The sequence below is a fragment of the Gossypium raimondii genome, chromosome 6 (genome assembly GCF_025698545.1).
Source record: "Gossypium raimondii isolate GPD5lz chromosome 6, ASM2569854v1, whole genome shotgun sequence".
NCBI lineage: Eukaryota > Viridiplantae > Streptophyta > Magnoliopsida > Malvales > Malvaceae > Gossypium > Gossypium raimondii.
The window spans coordinates 1845879-1872290 of record NC_068570.1 but is presented as its reverse complement, the minus strand read 5'-3'; the positions used below and the strand labels follow the sequence as shown (position 1 = coordinate 1872290).

Genomic DNA, 26412 nt, shown 5'->3' with positions numbered 1-26412 from the left:
AATAATCGATAATCGATTGACAAAACCATTGTAACCAAGACCAAAACTAAATTAATCAAAATTGACTTAAGTGAATGAGTTGGTTAAGTTTATTTTAAATGAATTAGGTACTCCCCTAGCAACAAACTAGCAAAAATAAGTGTTTCAAGCTCATTCGTTCACCAACTTCTTAGTTTATAAAATACATAAAGACAAAATTTTAATAAAGATTAATTTTCGTAAAATAGAGAGAAAAAGTATAGAATTAGACTTATTATTTAGAAATACATATATTTGATGAAATATGGTTACATTTTTAAATTATACAAAAAATGAAAAATGAAAATAAGGTAAATGTATCATGTAGGCCTTTTATTAAGAGTTAGATTGTATTTTGTCCTATTTACTTAGAAAATAGGTAAATTAAGTTATATTTAAGAGCAAATTTGTCATTTCTGTTAAAAAATTTCATTCATTTTCACTGCTAAAAATTGACGTGGCTGACGAAATAACCATATAGTTACACATGTTGTGCCACGTATAGCTCATGCTGATGTACGTGGACCAACTTTTAAAAATAAAATTGATGAAATTTTTAACGGAATAATTAATTTACTTTTTAATCTAATATATAAATACCAATTTGTCAATTATTTGAATAAAAAAAAGAGTAAAAATTTAATATGACATCGAGTACAAGGGACTCAATGACACATTTACCTAAAAATAATCACATTGAATATAAGAGCAAAAGACAAGAAAGTCAACATAAAAAGCCATATAAAAACCAAGCATCTTTGCTTTCAACATAGTTCAAATTCCTCGGAGATTTAACCGATTGAAAAGACTGAAACTTCAAATCCTCCTTTTGAGTCTATACGTCGGCACTGAAGTCCTTTCCCTCGATGCTTTCCTTCATTCTCTTGGCTCTTCTGGCTCACGCCTCTCCAATCCAATGTAAACACCCACACCCAAAAATAAACATGATCATCTTAGCCGGGCAAAGCAACATGGCCGGTCGTGGAGGAGTGTTCAACGACACCATAACCGAGACACTAACTTGGGACGGCATAGTTCCACCTGAATGCCAACCAAACCCTTCGATCCTCAGGCTAACCGCAAACCTAACATGGGTTGAAGCCCATGAACCACTCCATGCAGACATTGATTACAACAAGACAAATGGGGTTGGACCTGGAATGCCATTTGCCAACACTGTGTTGAACAAGGACCCTAACTTTGGGGTGATAGGGTTGGTGCCTTGTGCCATCGGAGGGACAAATATAAGCCAATGGCAGAAAGGAGAGTTTTTGTATGAGAAATTGGTGAAAAGGTCTCAATTTGCAATGCAAAGTGGAGTGTATAGAGCTATGCTTTGGTATCAAGGGGAAAGTGATACAGAAAATCAACAGGATGCAGAATTGTATAAAGATAAATTGAAGAGGTTTTTCAATGATTTACGTTTTGATCTGAAAACACCTAAGCTACCAATAATCCAGGTACTATCTGTTTTTTACTGTTTTATTTCTTCATTGATTTGATCTTTTTTAACTGGGTAAATTACATCTAACGTCACTAAACTATTAATAAATTTATATTTTAATCATTCAACTTCAAAAAATTATAAAATAATCACTAAACTAATTGGAGGGCACATGCAATTAGTTAAGGCATCACATTTCCACATGTAGGCGGAGATTAATTTATTTTAATACAAGTTGGCCAAAATTATGAAGTTATTCTTACTTGCGGCACAAACAAGCAACATTTACGGGTTAAATTATATTTGGGATAAACTAATATATAATTCTTGAATTTCTTCATTTTTTTTATTTTTATTCTTAATTTTTTTAACTACGTTAGTTTTGAAATTTATAGTATTTTCTTAATTTATCTTTTATATTTGGATTTTATTAAATTACGATAATATGATATTTTGAAAATGTACTATTTCATCACTTAAAAATTTTAATATATTTTTTGTATTTTATATTCTATATAATTTTATAAAAAAATTATCAAGTGATGATGTGGTACAATATCAAATGTTACGTCATCACACTTTAATAGAATTCAAGTTTAATGACCATATTAAAAAAGTTGCTAAATTTCGCGACAAATGAGGACAAAAAAGTTGATGGATCAAATTATGAAAAGTTAGATTTTTGTGGATTTAATCTCTTTTTTATAATTTAATTCTTTTGAATATTTATTTTTAAAAATATGTATTTTTAGTTAAGAGGATAACTTTTTTTTCCCTTTAATTCCATTAAATAATTTGGTGTAGTTTACTTACTTTTTTTTTCTTATAATTAGGAGAGAGGGATGAGGTTGTTTGGGATTAGAGATAAGCATTCGATCAAATCGAGTGAAAAATTTTCGAGTTGACGAGTCCTATTTTATCATTCTAACTTGATTTGAAATTTTTTTGAATCGAATCGAGTAAAATGAAATTCAAGTGAAATTGTTCGAATTAAATTAATAAATTAAATATGTCAAATTAAAATCTTGTTACAATATAACTAATTTCATGTTAGATCACACAAATTTGAAACCGTATATATTTGTAAACCTTTTAAAAGTATAATAATAATAATACTTTAGTATGATAAACTTGAATAATTAATTAACATCTTTAGGTCCCAAAATTATTATTCTAGAATATTTTTAAATTTTTTAACTTTCTTTAATATTTTTAGAATTTATTTTTGAAATTTTATAATTTATTTAAAAATATAAATTTTGGAATTTTTATAAATATTTTAAATTTTAAAAATTATTTTGAATTTTTTAAATTTTTGTAGAGAGAGACTAATTTGTTCATTTTCAAACTTGATAGGGACCAAAAGAGTATTTATACCAATATGTTATTCAATTATTCGAATTGTAAAATTTAACTCGATTTGAACTCAAACTCAAATTACTTATTCGGGTTTACTCAAATAATTTGAATAACTCGATTCGATTAACTTAAAATTCAATTTTTTTTATTTTTTAAATCAAATCGAATATTGCTCACCTCTACTTAAGCATTAAACTCAAGCTCTCATACCTATAATATAATTTTATTGTCATTGTACCAAAAGGCGACTTGTACCAAAAGGTGGCGTAATATACTCTTTTTAAATATGTGATGACATGACACATCCAAATTAATAATTTTTTATAGTTAGATAAATATTATAAAATTTTTCCTTTATTTTTTAAATGAGTAAAAAATTATTCAATTATACAAAAATACTTTAGTGTATACGCCACGTTATCACATATTTTATAAAAAAACAAATTAATTGATGGAATTTATATAAAAAGTTAATCTCAAAATTCAACATCATTTTGAAAAATAAAGAAAGTAAGAAACTATAATAAAAATGAATAATATTTAAAAAAACCCAAATTTATGCTTTTATTTTGTAAAAACTTGCAAGCTAGGCTATAAAGTGGGTGGTTGTGGTGGATAGGTAGCATTAGCTTCAGGGCCAGGGGCTTATATAGAGGAAGTGAGAGAAGCTCAGTTAAAGACAGACATGGCATATGTGAAATGTGTGGACGCCAAGGGTCTCCCACTCGGACCAGATGGGTTGCACCTCACCACTTCATCCCAAGTCACACTGGGCCAAATGTTGGGTCATGCTTTCCTTGGGTATTGAATGATACACCCTAATTTTCTACTTCCTTTCCTTTATTGTTTTATGAGAATATTTGCTTCCAAATTTCAGATGTCTACATTTTGTAATTTCTTTGACCCTTCTCTTTTCATGGTAAGTATTGATTGAGGATAAAAAATACAAAAAATAAAAAGGGATTTGTATGTCTGTTGGAATATTATCAATCGATGGCAATGAAATGGGCAGTTTCTTATTAATTTCAAAGATTATTCAACTGTGATATAATCCATTAACAACTAGCAATCATGTCGTTTTTTGATCTTGTTTAATAGCAAAAAGAAGGTCAAAACTTGTTTATGAAGAAAGTTGCCTTCTAGTCTTGTTTAATTAAAAAAAGAGGTCAAAACTTGTTTAAAATACAAGTCACCATGATAGTTAAAGGAATCTGAATTCATCCAAGATTAAGTATCAAATCTAGACAACTATTGGATCAAAATTCTTCCAAATTTGGTTTCATCGACACAAAAAATATAGAACTCGTTATTCAAGATCAAGTCTAAAGGACTCTTGAAGCAAAACTATCCATCCAAAATAAGTCTCAAAGACCCTTGGATCCGAACTTTCTCCAAATTCGTTTTCAAGATCAAGTTTTGATGACTCTTAAAATGGACATCATTGATTGAAAATCAAGTCTCAAACACCCTTGAATCCAATTAAATTCAACTCTCAAGCAATCATCTCGTTAAACCCAATTTCAAGATCAAGTCCCGACACCCTTTGAAACGACTCACATCCATTCAAGATTAAGTCTAGACAACCCTCAGTGTTTACATGTTTTGCTAATTTGGCCCTTACTCATTTTTTGAGTTAAATTTAACCATTAACCTTTAAAAAATGGTCAAAATAATTTTTTTTAATGAAAATGTTGACAAAAACAATAATTTTTTAATGATGCTAGCGTGACAACCTACGTGGTAGTCCACATGCACTTTATATTGACATGATATTATTTGTCTTATATGTCATGTCAATAAATAATTTAAAAATTATAAAAAAATTCAAAATTCAAAAAATATATATTTCATAAAAAATAAAAAATAATAATATGAAGTACACGCGGATTGCCATGTGGACTGCCAGATTTAAATTTTTAACATTTTAGTCAATATTTTCATTGAAAAAATCAATTAGGCTCTTTTAGAAATATTGATAATCAAATCCAACTCTTGTTATAATATTAGGGTTGTAACATCCTCAAAACCCCCTTTGTAGTAAATAATGTGGGATAAAATCTTAGCGAAAAAAGGTATAAGATCAAAGAAAACGAAAGTTGCAAGATATCAAAAGAAAGTTAAATCAAGAAGCAAGACATGATGTATTAAATTAAGGAAGGGACTAAATTATAAATATGCGAAAAGTTTTGTGGCATAAGTATAAATATGGAAAAGTTGAAGTGAAAGGACAATACTGCAAATATCTTAAAGAAAGAAGGATCTAGAAATTAAGGAAAATGGATGAATAAGGACCAAAACGAATAAGCGAAAAAAGTATAAGGGACTAAATTATAATTTTACCAAATTAAGTGATAATTCAAAGACGGAATTTTAAAATATCATAAAGGAAAAATGATCAATTAGAAAGAAAGAGAAATCTAGAAGGCAATGATGATGTTAGAGATATTTTGATGATATTTTATAATTATTTAATTAGATAAATATTATTTTATTAATATTTTAATGAGATATTTTATTAATATTTTATTATAAATAACTAGTATAAAAGGAGAGAAAGATTAAGAAGAAAAAAGAAGAGGATCCTCCTATCTTTCCAACGTGAGGGAGGGGGAGAGAAGAAGAAAACTTTGCTTTCTTTACAATTTGGTCATTCCACCAAAAATCCACCATTTTCACTTAGAATTTCAAGGAATTTTTATAACCACCAAGAGAGAAAAGTGATCAGGAGACTATGGAGAACAAAAATATCATGTTGGATTCAAGAAAATAGAAGTTGGAGGAGAGAGAAAATCAAGATAAAGTTTGAAATCAATAGGACAAGGTAAGAACATTAAGATTTCAATATATTTTTAAGTTTGACATTATTGAAAAAACATGAAAATGATGTTAAAGTATATTTTTCTTATATAAATTTTTATGTTCTTAATATGCTAATGAATGGAAATAAGAGAAAGTGATGAGAAATATTGTAGAGAAAAGAAAGGAGAGTGTTATAAACTTGGTTATCAACGTTTTGTACTAAAACAGTTTTAGACAAGAGCAATAGTTTGACTTTGGAAATTCACCAAAATTGTATAAATTGAATTAGAGTTAATTAAAGTATGAAATTAAAATCTATTGAGTCTAGTTTTACATAGAAGAAACGATGTAAGTAAAATAATTTTATATTATGAGATATATGATTTTTGAGGATAAGGTCGATTAATTTTGGGTTTCCTGTTCGACTTTGAAAAATCATTAGAAATTGTACAAAAAAATTTAGGTGATGAATTTTACATTCCTAAAAGCTTAATGGGTTTATTTTCAAGGAAATAAACGGTAATGTGATCTGAAATTTTTACTAAAAGAAATTTAATTTTTAGTGAAAAGGGATAGAGTTGCCAAGCAAAATAATAGAGAAAATTTTAAAAATTTACTATATTAATTGAATAAGTAAAATTCTAAAATTTTTATGGTAAAAATTTTATTGACTCTAGTTTCAAGAATAAAAAGTGGAGCCTAATTTCAAATCGTAGCCTTAATTAATGTCACACATACTCATGATACATTAAGAGAAAAGATTTATGTATATATAAAAAATATATTAAGGATGTGGAATAGAGAGGAGGATGAGGCAAAATAATAAAAAGTGATAATACTAAGGAATTGTTGTAAATAATGGACTTGAAAATACATAAAATAAATTCAAATGCTTTTTAAAGTACTTATAAGTAAGTGATTCTCATAAAATGATTTGACGAAGTCCTAATTAATAAATTAATTGGTATATATATATTGACATTAGTCACGGTCTGTAGAAAAATAAATTATATTTGTAAGTGTGAATCCTCTAATAGACTTATTTGTAAAACTTTGATAATCGTGTCAATTTCATACACTTTGTTATTTCTGATTGAATATCATGTTATATTATGTGGACTTGAAACTATAAATACTTTAAATGTGAATGATTTGCCATGTGAAATGAGTTGGATTGATTGAATTTTTAGCTTTGAAAAGAGACTTGGATGTTAAAAACTTAAAATATGGTAAAACATGGGAAATAGAATTCTCGATGCGATTACGGAGGAACCACATCGTGACGACATAAGTCAGTTTGTGAAGTCATAAGGAGGAACCTCCCGATGCCGCGATGTCACCCTTAAAATTTGAAAGCCTTTCACTCTAGTCTCCATTTCTCTTTAGACTATTTTAAAAGGTGCAATAAAACCATATAAGACTCGAAAATGATACTAAGGCATATCAAAAGCTTAAATATTTGATCAAGGAGATTAAATAAGTATTCAGAATGAAACGAATTTGACTGTCGTTGCTTCGGTAACAAATGAAGCTAAGGGCCAAATTTAACTTGAAAAAATAAGATTTAAATAGACAAAAGATGTAAATACTAAGGGTTAAATTTATTATTTTTGGTAAAGGGTTAAATTTATTATTATTCCCTGAATTTAAAGCATATTACAATGGTGAATTTTAAAGTTTGATGGTGATTTAATTGCCCCTTTAATATGCTTTTTCCTTTACACCCATGATTAAAATTTCCAATTTTAATTTTTTCCAAAAGAAAAAAAGAAAATTCCAATTTTAATTTGTCAAAATAATAAATACCCTTATTGAAATCCCTTGCCTAAATAAGGCAAATCATATCTGTCTTTTTAATTGTTAAAAATCCTATCAAATTTATTATTCCTGTGAAAGAACAAACAAAGCTTTACTCTTTTTTTTTTCAGTATCTTCACTTACAACATCTCCAACATGTTCAAGTTGCTAACATGGTTCTCTATGTTGTTTGTTGCCGGTTCAACTTTAGTTTTAGGGCAAAATAACACCGCAAAGGACATATTTATCCTAGCAGGACAAAGTAACATGGCCGGCCGGGGTGGTGTCAATCAAGGGAAATGGGACGGTAACATCCCGCCTGAATGCAAACCAAAGCGGTCCATCCTCCGCTTCACCGCCAACCTTGATTGGGAAGTAGCAAGGGAACCTCTACATGTAGACATTGATGTAGGAAAGGTTTGTGGAGTTGGACCTGGGATGGCATTCGCTAATGAGATCATTCGATCACACAGGTCCGGAACCGGCATCATCGGCTTGGTCCCTTGTGCTGTTGGTGGGACTTCCATAAACAAATGGGGAAAAGGAAGCCGTTTGTATGGTCAATTGGTGAAACGAGCCAATGCGGCATTGAAGGATGGTGGTGGAACCATAAGGGCCATATTGTGGTATCAAGGTGAGAGTGATACACTTAATAAAGATGATGCAGAGACATATAAAGGGAAGATGGTGAAGCTCATTGAGGACTTGCGTTTGGATCTTAATCTTCCCTCTCTACCTTTTATCCAGGTCTTTGTCTCTCTTCAATTGTTTACTTATGTTTGAATTAAGGTCAAATTCTTATTTTGGTCCCTCTATTATGTTAATCGGAGATTTAATCCCTATACTTAAATTTAGCATAATTAGGTCATTCTATTTTTATAATGTTATTATTAGTTAGTTCAAACTGTTAACAACTGCGAATTCAAGGGGCATACATGGGTCTTGGCTCCCAAAAATGGAAACTTGCTTTTTAATACTTAAAAGTTTATATAGGTAAAATTGCACTTTGGTCTAAAAATGAAAAGGTTGCTATTTAATCCCTTCAAAAATGATGAAATCATAAGGTAATACATGATAAAATTATATTTTGTTCTCTCTAGAACTTTATAATTCAATTCCGACTACACTAAATGAATTTCTAGATTTGTCCCTAACACTATTAACTATTTCCATTAAAGTTCTAGCGTGATGTCCAATTGACATGTAAATTGTTTTTAGAAAGATTCCGCGCAAATAATTTAACAAGAATCGTCAAAGTTGGTAAAAATTTGGATTAACAAATAACATCATAAAAGTAGAACGATGTATATCTTTCAATTTAAGTATGGTAGAGCGACCAAAATCAGAATGAATCGGATTATTGATTGGTTGAAGTTAATTTTAGGTTGCACTTGCCTCCGGAGAAGGTACAAATACAAATATAGAGATGGTGAGAAAAGCTCAAATGGGGATAAAGATGAAGAATGTAAAGTGTGTGGATGCCAAGGGGTTGCCTCTAAATGCAGATAATCTTCACCTTACCACCATGTCGGAGGTCAAGCTTGGTCTCAAATTGGCTTATGCTTTTCTCCTTTCCTTTTCCCATTTTCATTGATCAAATCACTTTGTCAAATTACTACTAACAATAGTAATTAAAGAAGAAAAGATCAAATCTCCATGTTGCATGCATGTTGAATAAGTTCACTGTTTGGTGCAAGTCCCAATCAATCCAACACAAATCCTTGACTCCAAGGGAAGAATCACAAGTGGATTTTGGCACAACTTGTTAAATGTTTCTTTCCTTGCCTCGTTTCAATTTTTCAAAAGAAAAACACATTTGATTTCACATTAAAAAACTTTAAAAACTATCCCAAATTTTGTATAAATCCATGCACTCACGTTAAAAAAAAATTATATATTGATAGTAAATTTGGTCTTGATATAAATTTAATAATCTGATTTAACAACGATAACCCGTATTTCTTTAACTCAAACTTAAAAATGATTCGAAAAGATAATCCAAAATGACACAAATCAAAAGTGTTCAACTTGAATGAAAAAAATTCAAAAATATCCAAACTTGAAATGTCCCGACAGAAAACTCAAACAATCCAAACTGAAATTAATTCGAATTTAAAATAACTTGACTAAAAACGCTTGGCTGACCCTCAACTTGAAGCCAACCCACGTAATTGGCATTTCATTAAAAGTCCTTAAAAAATAGACCATTAAAAATATAGGGTAAATTACTTTTAAGGTCACTAAAATATTAATAAAATTATGTTTTGGTCACGGAATTTTTAAAAATAATAAAATAACCATTTAATTATTTAAAATTTTTATTTTAATCACTAAAATTTGAGATAGTTAAGTTAACGAGTTTTATTTTAAAAATCAAAATAACATGCATTAGAAACTAATAATATATAAAAAAAATCAATGCGAACCTAAAACAATTTGACAGTTTGTTGATTTGATGATTCGATTAAAAATTATTAAAATTATTAAAAAATATTTATAAAACTTAATTCAACCAATTTTTTTTTGACATGTTTAACTATCTTAATTCAACCGATTTGATAATTTCAACCGGTTTTATCCTATTCAAACATCATTAAATTTATTTAATTAAACCGAATTCACATGTGATAACAGAAGTAACGAACTAAAATTCTTTTTTTTTCTTTTTAAAATTATCCATATGAAAAGGGAGTAACGTGTCGTGAGTACAACACTGGTACACACAGAGAGAAGGGGAGAGCCAATAAGCAATGTCTGTAATATCTTCATGGAACCTGACGATCTCCCTCAACACAACTCTCTCTCTCTCATGGCGCTCTTCTCTTCCTTCTCGCGCCATCTTTCCCCGCCCCAAAAAATCCAAAACCCTCGTAGTCCTAGCCATCGCTTTGGGCGCAAAACCCACGGTCCTCGTGTCTGAAAAGCTCGGTGACGCCGGTATCCAACTGCTCAAAACTTTCGCCAACGTCGACTGCTCTTACAACTTAAGTCCCGAAGAGCTTTGTACCAAGATTTCACTTTGTGATGCTCTGATAGTGAGGAGTGGAACCAAGGTGACCCGAGAAGTGTTTGAATCGGCTATGGGTAGGCTAAAGGTTGTGGGCAGAGCTGGTGTTGGGATTGATAATGTGGATATATCGGCTGCTACGGAACATGGGTGCCTCGTTGTTAATGCGCCTACAGCCAATACTATTGCTGCTGCGGAACATGGGATTGCTTTGCTTACTGCTGTTTCCAGGAATGTTGCCCAGGCTGATGCTTCTGTCAAAGCCGGTTTGTTTTGTTGCTCATTTAATTTTATTCAGGCATTTCTTCAAACAGTTTGTGTGCTCTTTTGTGTGTGTGTGTTTTAAAATTTAGAATTTGTTCTATAGTTATAAATTGTTACTTGTTTATTGTACTAGTACGACTGTTGGTATTTCACAAATAAGCTTAAAACTTGAAAGTTCAAATTTTGTCAATGGTTTTAAACTGTACAGGGAAATGGGAGAGAAACAAGTATGTAGGGGTATCTCTTGTGGGGAAAACACTTGCTGTAATGGGATTTGGGAAAGTTGGTTCTGAAGTAGCTAGGCGTGCTAAGGGACTTGGAATGCAAGTAATTGCACATGATCCTTATGCACCAGCAGACCGTGCTCGTGCCATTGGTGTGGAGCTAGTGTCATTTGAAGAAGCATTAACAACTGCTGATTTCATCTCCTTGCACATGCCTCTCACCCCTGCTACATCCAAAATGTTCAATGATGAAGCTTTTTCTCGGGTGAAGAAAGGGGTTCGTATCATCAACGTCGCCCGTGGTGGTGTTATCGATGAGGAAGCTTTACTACGAGCCTTAGATTCCGGGATTGTTGCTCAGGTATGTGTACATTTTCAAGTAAGTACTACATAATTGGAGAGTTGGTAATGTTTGGTTCTTTTTGCAGGCAGCACTTGATGTATTCACTGAAGAACCTCCTCCACAAGAGAATAAGTTAGTGAGGCATGAAAATGTGACTGTAACTCCTCATCTTGGTGCTAGTACCACTGAGGCTCAGGTACTTGCTTGAGGTGGAGTCCCTTGTACTAAAGTCGAGATACATTTTGTCCTTTCTCTCAAAAAATGGGCAAATTAGTTTTTAAACGTTAGATGAAAAAACAAATTGCTCTTTTTTTTTGTTAAAAATTTCATTCATTTCTACTATTAAAAATTGGTCATTGTACACTAGCATAAGCTACACGTATTGGATGAAATTTTTAACAATAAGACCAGTTTATTAATTTACCCATTTTATAAATAGAGAGCAAAATGCAATCCGACTAGCACAAAGCTTTCATGGTAGTTATACCACCTGCTTGACTATCTAAATTGGCTTCTACCCTTTTCTTTACCTCTTCCTTCTATTGGTTTTATTGCCTTATATTATGATCAGGAAGGTGTGGCCCTTGAAATTGCTGAAGCGGTTGTTGGGGCTTTGAAAGGGGAACTTGCTGCCACTGCTGTAAATGCCCCAATGGTTCCTGCTGAGGTACCATTTCGCAATTGTCTTTTGAGTAGACTATACTAGTATTCACCTAACAATTAATAAATTTCCTTTTAGTAACTCAATTAAGAAAAGTTACAAAATGGTCACTTAACTATTATTAAATTTTTTTAGTTCTCTTAACTATGAAAAGTTACAAAATTGACATCACTTGGCTAACGGTGGTAACTTTTAAAATTGACATAATAACAACTTTAAACTTTAACATTTATACATTGTGTCAATTTAGTCTTGATTCTAAGATCCAACCTCAACATTTACACATTGTGTAGTTTGATCTTTTTGCAGTTTTACTTTTATTTGTAACCCTTTTACTTAAAAAGCTAAAAAGAATTATCAACTAAATTTGATTAAAATTATAAAAAAGAAAACACCCTAAAATCTAAGATAATATTTTAATCTATTCTCATTCTTTTAAATTAACCATCATTGTTACAGAGAAAATAAAACTGCAAAAAAGGATCATATTACACCTTGTGGAAATGCTGAGGGTTAATATATTTAGAACCAAGATTAAATTGGCATAATTTTTTAATGTCAAGGGTTAAAGTTACTATAATGCCAATTTTAAAAATTGCCACCGTTAACTACTGGTGGTAAAAAAAAAGAAAAAATTGAATAATTGGGTGATCATTTCGTAACTTTTTATAGTTGAGTACAAAAATTGAAATGGTAACTCCTAGTGTAGTTTACCCTTGTCATTTTTAGGGAATCATATGTTGCATTTCAACTTTTCTTTTGCCAATATTACAGGTCCTGTTAGAACTTTCACCATATGTTGCACTCACTGAGAAGCTAGGTAGATTGGCAGTGCAATTGGTTGCTGGTGGAAGTGGTGTGAAGTTTGTAAAGGTGACTTATGCCTCGGCTAGAGGTCCAGATGATCTCGATACTCGGTTGCTCCGAGCTATGGTCACCAAGGGTTTAATTGAGCCTATATCTAGTGTTTTTGTCAACTTAGTGAATGCAGACTTCATAGGTAAACAAAGAGGACTTCGGCTAACTGAAGAGCGTATAGTATTAGACGGTTCACCCGAGAAACCACTCGAGTTCATCCAGGTTCGAATAGCCAACGTTGAATCTAAATTCGCTAGTGCGATTTCAAACTCGGGTGAGATCACAGTTGAAGGAAGGGTGAAAGATGGGAAACCCCATTTGACCAAAGTTGGATCCTTTGGTGTTGATGTAAGCCTTGAAGGAAGTATTGTACTTTGTAGGCAAAGTGATCAACCTGGGATCATTGGAAAAGTGGGGAATATATTAAGTGAAGAAAATGTAAATGTAAATTTCATGAGTGTTGGTAGGATTGCACCAGGGAAACAAGCTGTAATGACAATTGGTCTGGATGAGGAACCTAGTAGAGATGCATTAAAGAAAATAGGAGAAATTACAGCTGTGGAAGAGTTTGTCTTCCTAAAGTTGTAACTACATGGTCACACATAATGCTGGGTTTTTGACAGCCATGAACTTCAAAAGGTGTAAAACGAATTTGAAGAGATCTTGATTCCACACCACCATCATGATGAGATCTTTGTTACTAATACTGTTCGGATAATGTAGTGTCAGATTTTAATTGACATAATTCAAATATCCCCTTTCATGTAAATGATATTACGGGCCCATTTGTTTCACATAAATTATTTTTTGTAATTTAGCGCAAATCATTTTTTTAAAAATATTAATATATTAATATCACATATTATAATGTTGAATATCAATAAACATATATATTTAATAATATAATAAATTATTTAATATTACAATTTTATTTTAATAATATTTTTAAATATGAGTATAATAAATGTTGTGATATATATATAATTTAAATTAGGTTTTGATTAACTATTGTTTATTATTAATTTTGCATATAATATTAATTATTATAAAATATTATCTTATTTTAAAATAAATTTCTATTGTAAAAGAAATGCTATTATAATTTTTGCAATTAAGAATAACTTTTAAAAATTATTTCAGAAAAATTGTAAACAACAAAAATATTCTATGAAGAATCATTCAAATACTAAAACACATCAGCTTTTCCAAAACAAATTAATCCTCTTTTCGAAAATTATTTTTCAACACTGTTTTCAATGAAACAAACACGAAATACTTCTGCTAATCTTATGTCTCACATTTATTATATCATGGATGTTTCTACTTCATCAAGATACATGCATATTTACATTTAGGGTAAATTATATTCAAGGTCATTACTAAGTTAACGTTTTGAGCATTCAATTTTAAAAAGTTACAAAATAGACACTGAATTATTCGAAAATTTTCATTTAAGTCACTAAGTTGTTAAAATCACTATTATATGACATTCTCTATTCACACCGCTTGCACCAATCAAAAGCCTTTATTTTATTTCTCTTCTACAGTTTAATTTTTTCATAAAATAGCTTTGAACGTCACACATTTACGAACCAAAAGCAAACAACTTTCTTCTCCGATTTCCATCATTGACTGCTAGATCGGCTTAGATCTAAGGTATATTTTTCTACTTTAAACGTCACGCATTTGTGAACTAGAATACGAACAACTTTATTCTCTAATTTTCGATACTAACTGTCATATCAATTTGGATCTAAGGTGTGTTTTTCTGCTCATCAATGGGTACTTATCTATTATAACTATCGTTAAATCATAGCTTGAAACTCACTAAAACTTAAAAAAAAAAACTTTAACAATACAATAATTTGAATAATTTTTTTTTGAATAATTTAGGGGTTTAATTCTTTAAAAAAATAATTTATTTTATAATTTTTTAAAACTGAATTACCAAAACGCTGAATAACTTTATTTGTAGTTTATCTTTTCCGAGTCACTGGAATCAAGCAATTGGAAGCTGTCCTTTCAGCCACCAAAGGGTGAAACAAATAGGCACCCAAGAGGCACGTGTTTGCCTCACTCACAGCAATATTGCAAGCTGGTACTGCCACCACATGCCAGACATGAAACGTGTCCCAACTCAGTCTCTCTCTTTGCCACTAGTGCCAACCAAATCCAATATTTGAAACCCAACTTACCATTAATACAAATAAATATCCCTATACCTTTGTTGTAGTACCACCAAATACCTAGAATTTACATACTTTGATTATTGCAACATGAACACCAAGGTAAAAAGATCACCTTCTTTGATATCTTCCTTTCAATTTTTATTAACTCCATGGCTGTTAAATGTAGGGAACTGAAAGGGTAAATGAAGAGGGAGCAATTGAAACCAAGGTGGATACTATAGATATACAATCACCACCGGGGGAAAACAAAGAACCCAAGGTGGAGAACGTGGGAGTGGTCCATTTGACTCATGATAGGCCCAATACTGGCAACAAAGGTGGTGTTTTAGCTGGTGCAGCTGAGGCAGCAACTAAGGCTGTTCAGGCTGTCAAGGACTCTATGTCAGGCAGCAACAAATGAAAAACTATACATGCATATATGTGTATTCTCTATGCCTTTTATGTTAAAAAATAATAATAACAAGGTTCACTAGGTCATGGGTTTTTCATTTTTATCTCCATGTTCTTGGTTTGAGTTCCCAAACTATTTTGCATTCCTTCTTTGGAGTATAATGTGTCTGTCTTCGTTGCGAATTTGTATTCTCTTTATCATCATCGTGATCGGCGCGATGGGTCTTTTCGTAGGGGCAGTTTGAGTGCTTTTCCCTGGGCCATAATAGACAGAAGCCTGAAAATGAAGACATGTTCGGCTGTCCCATTCAAGATTCTCTTCAAGATTTAGTTCCATTCAAGCAATGATTCTCTTTAAGATTTACTTCCATTTAAGTGTTCATTTTTTTTTAAATTCATTTTTTAAAGCTAAATTTCATTAAAAAATATATTGCTTATTTAAAGGTCACATGAGAAAAAGAAAAAGTGTGAAGACAAAAGCGTTGAAAGAACATCAAACTTGTCATGATTCATTGATATAGTAGAAACTTAGACCTTAGACCTTAGAAGACATTCAAGATCTTAACATGCAATTATTACATTTATTGCTTCACTTCAATATGAACCCAGCATCTAAACCAAACACAAATTTACCAGACACCAACTTCCATAAACCCATCTTCAGTAGCACAACCCCTAAACATACCAGTAGTATTAAACCCACAAGCCACTTCCCCATTCTTTGACACGGCAATAAGACCAGCTTTGCCTTCATCTAGTCTAGTTTTAATCACATAATCCACCGCTTCATGAAGATTCAACCCTTTATATTCCATCACCGCCGCTACTTCCCTAGCCAAAGTGCTTCGTATAATGGCTTCACCTTCACCGGTACATGAAACAGCCACTAAGTCACAAGCATAAGTCCCTGAACCAATCAGCGGTGAGTCACCAATCCTTCCGGTCATCTTGTTCATTAATCCACCAGTGGAAGTAGCGGCAGCGCAATGACCTTGTTTGTCAACTACAACGCAACCTACTGTTTCTGGGGCGTAGAGACTGATTGGTAAGCCGTTCATTTGTAATTGATTTTCCATGGCTGCGCTGCCACCGCAGGTGGTGAGGGTTGGGATACGGTAATCGAACTGGTCAAATGATACAAAAGTGGGAAAAATGAATATTGTCAGGTATGGGGTACGAAAGACCATGTGAGTTGCCCAATCAATGTTTTTAGGGAAAATTAATGGAGGAATCAAAATGTACCAGGATTGAGTTTGCTTCTTTTGCTAACTTAAGCATCCCCACATTGTCTTCTGTAATGAAATATTCATTGTCCACCAACTCCACACCCTGCCAAAAAGTTTCAATTACCAATATAATTAGAGATGTTAATAGCTCGGGTCAAGTCGATTTCGGATCGTATTTAATTTTATACTTATGTAAATTAAAATTCAAATTTTACTCAAATTTATTTATTTGTAAATAGTTAATTTGAATTTATTTTAGCCTCCAATATTGGATTTTACAGCCAAACACATTTCTCAGATAAAAAATAAACTAAATGCATCTCACTGTCAATTCAAACTCATCCTCAATCATTATGTTTTTAAGGTAGAGATAACATCAATGACAAATTATCAATTTAATCTCTTAAAAATCTTAAAATTATATATTAGTTTTATCATCAAAATGCTCTCAAAGATAAAAATAAAATTCAATTTAAACCCTTTCAAAATATACTTTAATCTCTTTAAAAATTTATAATTTAATTTTGAGTCCAAATCAAAAATTAAGAAAAATCGACGTGACCAAAATCAACTCAACAGTCACGTGTCAGAAGCCATGCAAGTGTGTAACAAATCTATTCAACACGTGACAAACCAGAATCGAAGATTCCAAAGAAACAACAAAAAACCCGAACCTGTTTCCTCGCAAACTCTTCGGCGCCGGCAAAACCCAGATACGAATGTGGTGTTTTATCCATAACAAGTCGAGCAAGAGATATCGGATTCTTCACTGTCGTTAAACCCGAAACAGCACCGCATCGTCTCTTCGGTCCATCCATAATACTAGCTTCCATTTCCACCGTCCCTTTCTCCGTAAGTGCCGATCCACGCCCGGAATTAAACAAAGGATCCGTTTCCAATTCCCTCACCTATATATATAAACCAAAACCCATATTAATCATTAAAAAAAAAAAAACCATTTTTGACCCATTTTTTCCCGGTTAGAGTTTACGTACGACAAGTTCAACGACGTCAATGGCGGAGAGGTTAGAACGAAGAGCAGAGATTCCAATATCAAGGCAACGATTGAGGAGTCTTTTAGCTTCCTCTTGCCTTTCATTAGGGAGATTTGGGTCTACACCAGCACCACCATGCACTGCGATTGCCCAGCCTCCCATTTTTATTTCTCTGCCGGTCGTTTCTGCCTCTGTTTTGCTACTGCGGTGAAGAACTGAAACCTTGGGGGGCTCTTTATATAGAGGGTGACGGACTTGAAATTGAATTGTGAAGTGGATTGTAATGTGGGTTTTAATTTCGGTAGAATCCGGGTAGGCTATTTACTGTTACTAAGAATCTTTTTTCCTTTATGATCTCTTAATTGGAGGATGGTAATGTGAATTAAACACCCTTTTGTTTTGTAATGGAAAGTTGGGAAACATTATGGGGCACGACAGCCTTTTATAGAGTGGTTTGATCCTCTTCGAGTTTTTGGTTTAATTCTTTTTTGGTCCTTTTATTATGCTAAAATTTCAGATTTGACTTAGTTTGGTGTCCAAATTGATAATACCATTAGTTGTCGCCATGAAGATGATGATGTGGGGGTGAGGGGGGATTCACATATAAAATTTATTATTGGCCTTGATAAGGAAATACAGGTTGAATGCAGGTTGGCTGGATTTTTCATATAGCCTTGATAAGGAAATACAGATCGAATACACTTGACTGGATTCGGAGAATTTGAATGAGATTATGGAAATGTCGTCCTTCGCTCGATAAGGAAATTGTTGCAGCTCTACTAGGAAGTACATGCCAATAGAGAAGGCAGCCTTGTGACTCTCCACCAGATGAAGTCCATCATGTTCTGCATGCTAATCTGTATTTCCTTACAAAGTACATACTCTACCATTAACCTCCGTTACTTCCTTAACGGCAGTCCTACGTAAATGTCAATTTGGATGTCCTATGTGATAGTTCAAATTAAATTTATTTAATTAAAATTTATTTTCATCCCAGCAACTGAACATTTAAAACACATTTGGACTGCCGTTAGGGAGATAACGGTAAAATGATCACTTCGTAACAAAACAATAACGTAAGTGACTGAAACATAAAATTTCAAAAATAAATGAGTAAAATATAATCTGAGGCAAACAAAATTAACTAATTTTATAGTTTACCCCTAATAGCTACGGTTACGATTAATTTAGACGTACTAACAACATTATAAAAATAATAAGTATGAGGGTAAAGGATTGAATCTCAAATTTAGCATAGTAAGAGGACTAAAACCAAATTAGACCTTGAACAAACCATGAATTAATTAAATTATGAAATTGTCAAATATTTGGAGCCAATTTCCTTTTTCTTTGTTTGTGTTCAAAGTAGATACGACAACATAATAACAGAACGTAATATTAAATTTAATAGATTTACTCCAAAGTTGGGTGTTGGAAATTTTCCATTAATGATATGGTTTTTTAAAATTAATTATTTGTAGCCATTGATTCAAACTCTCGACTTAATTTTTTATAATTATCTTTAAGAAATTGTTATCCTAATATTTGATAAATTATTCCTATATAATTCTGAATCAAATAATAACACCTTATCTAATTTTTTTAATACAAATCACTTTATTTTTATTTCAAATAACATATCTTCATCGATTCTTTAATATTTTATGTAGTATTAGCCTCCTTAACTATAGTATTTACTGTTCTTGGCATAAACCGAAGCTTAACATTCTGTCCTTCGTCATCCAATTACAGCCATACAAATTCCATAAATTTATGATGATGAAATACACGTGGTACATTTTTTTTATAAGAAAGGACATTTACGATTTTTCATGAGGCAAATTTTGAGAAGGCTCGAGAGGATGAAGCTGGCATTTGCTTAAGCAAGTTTGCCTCTTCTACCATTTTCTTCTCTCCACTCGTTTTTTCCTATTCTAATTGAACAAAGTTGACAATTTTTTATTTATTAGAAACACAGAAAACATGAAAACTGCTAAAAAGGGTAAAGCTTTGTCTTGAGGATAGGGATGATAAAAAAAACTCGATAAAATGGAACAGTTATGGTAAATGTTTGGTCCATCTCGCTCAACTTTTAAAAATATTATCTTGTTGCTGATTAAATCTTAATTTGGTTGGAACTGTTGTTGCGACAATAAATAAGAAGATGTGGGCTTCAGCACATTTGAGTGCATATTATTTTCTAATTTACGGATTTAAGAGTTATGGGTAGTAGTAGGAATTATATAAAAATAAAATTATTATTTTAACCGTTTACAATATTCTATGTATCATTTTTATTTTCTTATTATATGTACTAAAATAATATATTTGTGAATTAACAAGGGTTAGATGGAGCGGTAAGCTATATTGTACTCTTAAAGAAATAATACGATTTTAAACTTTAGAAATAACATTATTGGCGGCATATTTATAAATCTCGAACATAAACTTTAAAAGATAATAATAAAATTGTGAATATGTTATATATACTATATATTAAATATTAAAAATTATATTACCAAAATTATGTTCATAAAAACTTAAAATATATTATTAAATTAAAAATTATTAATAAAATAAATGGAATGAAGTGGTGCAAAGGAGTACTAATTAGTAGTAATTATGAATATAACCAAAATTCACGTACAAATGTGACATAACATCCCATTTCATTGTCATCCTATTAAAAGAAAAGATTAATTATTTAATATTGAGTTTAAAATAAGATTATTAAAATCGAATCAAATTAATCGATTAAATTGAAAATTAATCCGATCATTGGTTTGAAAAACACACCAACGACAAGCACCATAAAAACCGCCCTGGGTTAAGGCTCAAATGAACTTCAAAGTTGGTGTAGTTGACCGACCACCTTACCAACTTGAATACATCTTCAATCAACATTATATTTATCCTAAATATAAATTTTAAAAAAAAAACATATATCAAAATCTATTAATAACATGACAATCTCTGTTCAAATCTATGTTCCACTTACTATACTAATTATATTTTAACCTAATCTTCAATGTTCCAAGAAGCTGGTTTATAGGCGGCGCACAGCCAAAAATGGAAACCAAAAATGGCTGCCGGTCAAAAGGTTCACCTGTTCCTAGAACTAAGGGTATCTTCCAAGCAGTAGCATCTTAATTAATAATATCTTTTAGGATAAATTCCACCCAAGGTCATTAAACTATTAGTAAATTTATATTTTAATCACTCAACTTTAAAAAATTACAAAATGGTCATCAAACTATCCGAAAGTTTTTATTTAAAAAGTCCGGCTAGCAAGTTCCAGACAACGATTAATCAATGATTGGTATGATGGATTAGTACCCATTAATAAGTAGAAGAACATATCTTAGATACAAGTCAATCTGACGACCAATGTCAAAGATCAAATAATAAAGCTATTTCATGAAAAAAAAAATTGAATTGTAGAAGAAAAGAGGAAGGAGAGCTTTCAATTGGTGCAGGGAGTGCGAACAGAGATAGGCCATACAATAACAAATTTAACAGTCCAGTGACTTAATAAAAACTTTTATATAGTTCAATTACTATTTAGTAATATTTTGAAGTTGCGTAATAAGAATGTAAATTTACTAATAGTTGAGTGATTTTTAAGAATAATTTATCCTATATTTTAATCTGAAATGGAGATAAGGCTGGTGATTGGTTAGATTTGCATGAAAGTTGATGATTAAGTTATTGAATCATCAGATATATATGTGCCTAATAGACCTTGTTTAGATATACCTATTAAATTCGATTCAAACTTAGCTTGAAATTAAATTAATATACGTAGAAAAATCTTTAGTGTATATATTTGACAGCACTGAACATTTAAAACAAACTGATACAGAAAGGGACGGCACGTCAGCTACACGATATTGCTTCACTGTACATTTATATATTTGCAAGATTTCCCCACTAACTAAACGTGATGTTAGACTTAGGTTTGATTTCATCAAAATTGAATTGAATTATTGGTAGAGTGGTAAAATACTTTATATTAAATCTTCGGTTGACATTTGTTTGAGGGAGGGGTGAAATTAGAAAATTGTTTTAGGGAGGGGTAGAGATGAATCATATTTGAAGGGAGAGGGGTAAAATGCAATTTTAATGTTATACTAACTTATAATTTCATAAATTCAGTTGAGATAGGTCTGGGCTAGAGATGAATCATAATTTTTTTGGAGGGGTTACTTCATAAATTTTGAAGGAACTAAATGACAGATTTATCATTTTTGAGGAGCCAAAGCCACTACCTACTCCTTGTCTATGCCCGTGGTTCTAGGTTCAACAATGAAGCCTGGAACTTTTGTTAGAGCTCAGATAATATTTGAGGGGACAAAACTCAAAACCTTATGTTAAAATAACTTATATTGAATTATTAATTTTCCAAGAGAGTCAAAAATACGAAATTTATATTTAATAATGAGCTAAAATGGATTAAAGCCTTTCCCTTCCATCCCTAGACAAACCCTACCCCTTCCTTTATTTGGTGCCAAGGTTGAAGGAAGGCACTAGGGAGATAGGCAGGGAAACTTTTCTCCCTAAAATATATACGTAAATGATTTTTCCAAAATTGCAATTACTTGACAATGTTAACATAAACATAAATTACTTGATTCCAGCCCTCCTTTCTTGAATTTTGCATGTAAAACAAGCTTTCTAATTATGTGAAAATTACAATTCAAAAGAATAAGTTTTATATATTTTATATATACAAAGGAATCATAAAAATACACTAGAAACTTTTTTGGGGTTTTGAAGATTCTATTTGTGACCACCTATTTATTTGACAATCAAACAAATTAAGGCCCCCTTGAAAGATCAGTTTGATCACATGCCTCTTTTCAGTAAGCAATTTGAGCAATTTTTGTTTTTTTATTTTTGTTTTCCACTTCAAATGGAATATGTATCATGAATATGGTTTTAACCCAAAAGTATTTCAACTACTCTTTCATGGATTATGGATGGAAGAAATTTGATAATAACTTTGTGGTGTGTAAATGAAAAGCAATCCACAAAATCTACTTTATGTATGAGGTTGTAATTTGTGCATTCATCTTCCTTATCCAAATTAGAAGAAGAAGAAGAAGAAAACTATTATCCCATTGTTATAAAAAAAGTTTAAGTATATCTTAATTAACATATAAGGCCTTGTTTCAAGTGTAATGGGTGATTCCAGATTTAAGTCCTAATCTGTATAAATATGTGGGTAAGTATATAAGATAGTTTTGTATACAAAGTTTAAACTACTTTTAAATCGGAGAATAATACGTACTTAAGTATATGCTTAAACCCACGTCCTGTATATTTTGCAGCAACAATAATGCTAGCTAATTTAAGACTCAAATGGTAATTAATTAACTTTTTTAGTTTTATTTTCTATCCCAATTTATAATTTTTTATTAAAAAAAATTTACTCTTCACCATCTACCTTTCCAATATAAGAAGTCTCGCAATACCGGTAAGATATTGGTTGAAACGGCAACAATCTTGCTCTTGTAAGAATAAAAATATAAATTTGAACCTTGAAAGAGCTTTCCAATATAAGAAGTCTCGCAATATCAGTAAGGTATTGGTTGAGGCGGCAACAATCTTACTTTTGTAAGAAGAAAAATACAAGATTAAACCTTAAAAGAGAACTTCTTGAAAATCTTATTGAAAGATAATATTTTATATTTAGATTATCTCTTAAATGCACCCACAAAGATGATCTCATTGGAAATCTACTCACAGCCACAATTCATTTGTTGGAATAATTTTCACCAAAATGTTCATTTTGGGATGAATACTATTCAAAGTGCCATATAGCTAAAACCATGCATATCATTTCACTATAATTAATGTGGCATGAAAATTGAGTACCTATGGTAGTAGTGTAATATTCATTGGAGTATTCAGGTGAGTGACTCAAAGCACGTTCAAGGTTCTTGGATGTTTGCACTTCATGCGGGCCACAACTCAACAGCATTAGGACCACAAAATAACTAAAGCTTAAATTCTCCCTAATACTTCACATTATCGTTGAATTTTTAAATCAATTCAACTGAAGAAAAGTTTTTGTAATCGAGTTTGCTTGACCCGAATTCAATTTAAATAATTTTTTAATTTAAATTTAATTATAAAATATATAAAATATCAATTGAAATATATTTTTAATATTTTAATAATTTTTTAACAATAAAATAAGTCTTTGAAGCTGATCAGATTGACCCTAAAATGGGCCTAACCATGAAAAAGAAATTTGGAATCGAGCCTCGGCCCAGCCCATGGACAACTCTAGTTTAGACATTAAACATCAATTTTTTTTCAATAGAATGCATAAACTAGGCCCCATAAACCTCCTTTACTCGTAAACCGGAGAATAAAACACGCTTGAATATGCTTGAACTCATGTTCTCCTTGTTGTTGCAACAACAACAATAATACCAACTGAGCTAAGGCTTAATCTGCCTATGTCACTAAAAGGAGGCTCAGTCTTCTTCTTTTTTTCTTTTTTAGTTTATGCCGTATAGATTCACATGTTTACAATTTTACCCATATGTTTTAAACATGCTTCACATCAAGTTTGAGCTAACATTTAATGTTTAAGCTAATTTAATGGTGAAGGTAGAGGAAGGAACTTGGTTAATATGATATTGATACTTTGGCAACTCAACTAAAATGTTTTGAAATTTAAAGATCAATTTAAAATCTCACAATAATTTAGTAACATATGATATAATTAACCTAAATAACTATGTCAACCTACCAAGTTTTGCTTCTAAAAAAAGAAGAAGATAGAAGTACCATGGGCGCCCTTGTAGTAGGAATCAAATTGTTTTTTACCCCTATTCAAAATGGGAAAATTAGTCTATGTACATTAGATCAAATAGCAAATCAATTCTTCTGTTAAAAAATCCATCCATTTCTACTATTAGAAATTAGTCCTTGTATGTCAGAATGAGGTGCACGTGGCACGCCACATGTAACTATTTGATTATTTTGTTACCCATGCCAATTTTCAACAATAGAAATGGATAAAACTTTTAACAAAAAGGATCAGCTTGCTTTTTGATTTAACGTACAATGATTAATTTGTCTACTTTTTTAGCCAAAAGGGCAAAATTACTTGTAAAGCTATGTCAAGGTAAAATTACCTAGTAGGAAAGCTGTAATTACACCACATTTCAAAATTCAACCACTCAGCCGATTTCTCTCGAAGGTCTTTTGGCTAAAACCTTAATGCAAAGCCATTTGTGTGCAGTGATGAGGCGAACCATAGCACAGAAAAAGGAAAATTTTACCAAGAAAAAGAGAAAGAAATAAATGCATTGAAATTGAAATAAAGAAAAAATATCTATGGTGACTGGTAACCACAAGTAAAAAAAAGCTCGTGCAGAGGCACAACTGTAAAGTTTGATGGCGATATATACTAAACATTTTCATGGTCCATCCTTGGATTCAAGGCCTCGTAGAGAACGACCATTTTAATATTTCTTTTTGGCATAATAGTTGTCCACATGCAAATTTAGATTTGTAAGCAACCATCAGTCATTGACAAGCACAACAACAGCCTCTGATCCAATTATTCATTAGTATTTGAGGGAGGGGTCTTTGTTTTATTTTAGTACATGTCCTTTCCTTTATGGAAAACCCACAAATAATGGAGTTAGTAACCAAGATTTTAAGAGAGAAATTCCAAATAGATACTAATATAGTGAAAGAGATTCCCTCACTATGTTGGAACTTGGAATCTATAAAAGATTCTTAGAAGTTGCTTTTAGTAATTAGATCGGTTAGGTCGTTGATTTTTCAGTCTGGACAATCCGATCAAATGAATTATTAAAAATTAATAAAATTTTAAAAAAACACATTAAAATCAATTCAATCACTAATTTAATTAATTTTTTAATTCGATTGAATCAAGCTGTATTGATTTCTGACTCAATTAATTTAAAGCCTTTTTCTCTATTAGTCCTTCAACCACTTCCTTATCCAAACCGAGAATATGGCCTAGATTTGGAATGTTACGATTTTAGATAATTTCAAATTTGGTCGAGTCAATTCATCAACTTAAGTTGTTAAATTCTTTTTACCATTAAATGAAATTAAATCAAGTCTAAGTTAAATTAATATAATTAAAATTTAAAATTCAAATCAAAATTGATAAATTGAAGAACAAGAATAAACCCGGAAAATTGTACGATTTCATGGCCATCACATGTTGGTCATCTGCAAGGCAGGAACTCATGGAATCTTCAAGATGCTTTGATTCAGTCTCTCTCTTCTTTTAACAGTCCAATAGGACAGAGACAGACGTTGTGCAGTTCAAAAGATTCATTGGACGTCAGTCGGAATCTCCCCCCTTCTCATGCACTCAAATTTCAACAATAATTTGAGTTAAATAATTGAGAGTTCTGCTGAAACTTTCTCACTATTCAAATTTGATTCGGCTCGATTAGATTTCTAGAGTAGTCTCATTCTCTTCGTACGTTACGATTTTTTTTTTTTGATACAATTTTAAAATTACTCATAAATTTATTAATATTTAAATTGAAGACTTAAACATGCTTGAACTTATGTTATTTTAATTGTTACGATAATAACGATATCAGTTGAATTAAAACCCAATTAATTTTTGAGTTTAATAATATTTTGTGGGTATGAAATGTGTGGGTACGTTGGAAAAATCCAAGTCCTATGGTAAATGGGAGCAAACAATTTGTGATTGAGATGAATCCACTTTTTTTAAATGTCATAATTGTGGATGTTGGGATGTTTTAATCAATGTGTTTTATGATTAGAAGTTTGTGCAAACAACAATAGAGAAATTCATCCTTTATT

The 26412-nt window shown here is 31.3% G+C and overlaps 5 protein-coding genes across 5 annotated transcripts; 4 read left to right on the top strand and 1 right to left on the bottom strand.

Moving 5' to 3' along the window:
- The first annotated feature begins 782 nt into the window (after positions 1-782).
- LOC105774834 (probable carbohydrate esterase At4g34215) lies at positions 783-3851 on the top strand. The gene is made up of 2 exons (XM_012597404.2): positions 783-1478; positions 3441-3851. Exons 1-2 carry the CDS (start codon positions 885-887, stop codon positions 3627-3629), a joined length of 783 nt encoding a protein of 260 aa, XP_012452858.1. The 5' UTR covers positions 783-884; the 3' UTR covers positions 3630-3851.
- Positions 3852-7477: 3626 nt separating this feature from the next.
- Positions 7478-9197, top strand: LOC105771582 (probable carbohydrate esterase At4g34215). The gene is made up of 2 exons (XM_012593019.2): positions 7478-8164; positions 8802-9197. The coding sequence occupies exons 1-2, from the start codon at positions 7574-7576 to the stop codon at positions 9009-9011; spliced, it is 801 nt and encodes a 266-aa protein (XP_012448473.1). The 5' UTR covers positions 7478-7573; the 3' UTR covers positions 9012-9197.
- Positions 9198-10105: 908 nt separating this feature from the next.
- Positions 10106-13543, top strand: LOC105772986 (D-3-phosphoglycerate dehydrogenase 3, chloroplastic). Its single transcript, XM_012594528.2, has 5 exons — positions 10106-10690; positions 10897-11273; positions 11341-11451; positions 11827-11922; positions 12691-13543. Exons 1-5 carry the CDS (start codon positions 10168-10170, stop codon positions 13360-13362), a joined length of 1779 nt encoding a protein of 592 aa, XP_012449982.1. The 5' UTR covers positions 10106-10167; the 3' UTR covers positions 13363-13543.
- Positions 13544-14899: 1356 nt separating this feature from the next.
- LOC105772988 (uncharacterized) lies at positions 14900-15457 on the top strand. Its single transcript, XM_012594531.2, has 2 exons — positions 14900-15062; positions 15130-15457. Exons 1-2 carry the CDS (start codon positions 15051-15053, stop codon positions 15361-15363), a joined length of 246 nt encoding a protein of 81 aa, XP_012449985.1. The 5' UTR covers positions 14900-15050; the 3' UTR covers positions 15364-15457.
- A 378-nt stretch (positions 15458-15835) lies between these two features.
- LOC105772987 (probable isoaspartyl peptidase/L-asparaginase 2) lies at positions 15836-17952 on the bottom strand. The gene is made up of 4 exons (XM_012594530.2): positions 17575-17952; positions 17254-17487; positions 16596-16682; positions 15836-16477 (listed from the first exon to the last, which is right to left on the bottom strand). The coding sequence occupies exons 1-4, from the start codon at positions 17734-17736 to the stop codon at positions 15983-15985; spliced, it is 978 nt and encodes a 325-aa protein (XP_012449984.1). The 5' UTR covers positions 17737-17952; the 3' UTR covers positions 15836-15982.
- Between the last annotated feature and the right edge of the window lie 8460 nt (positions 17953-26412).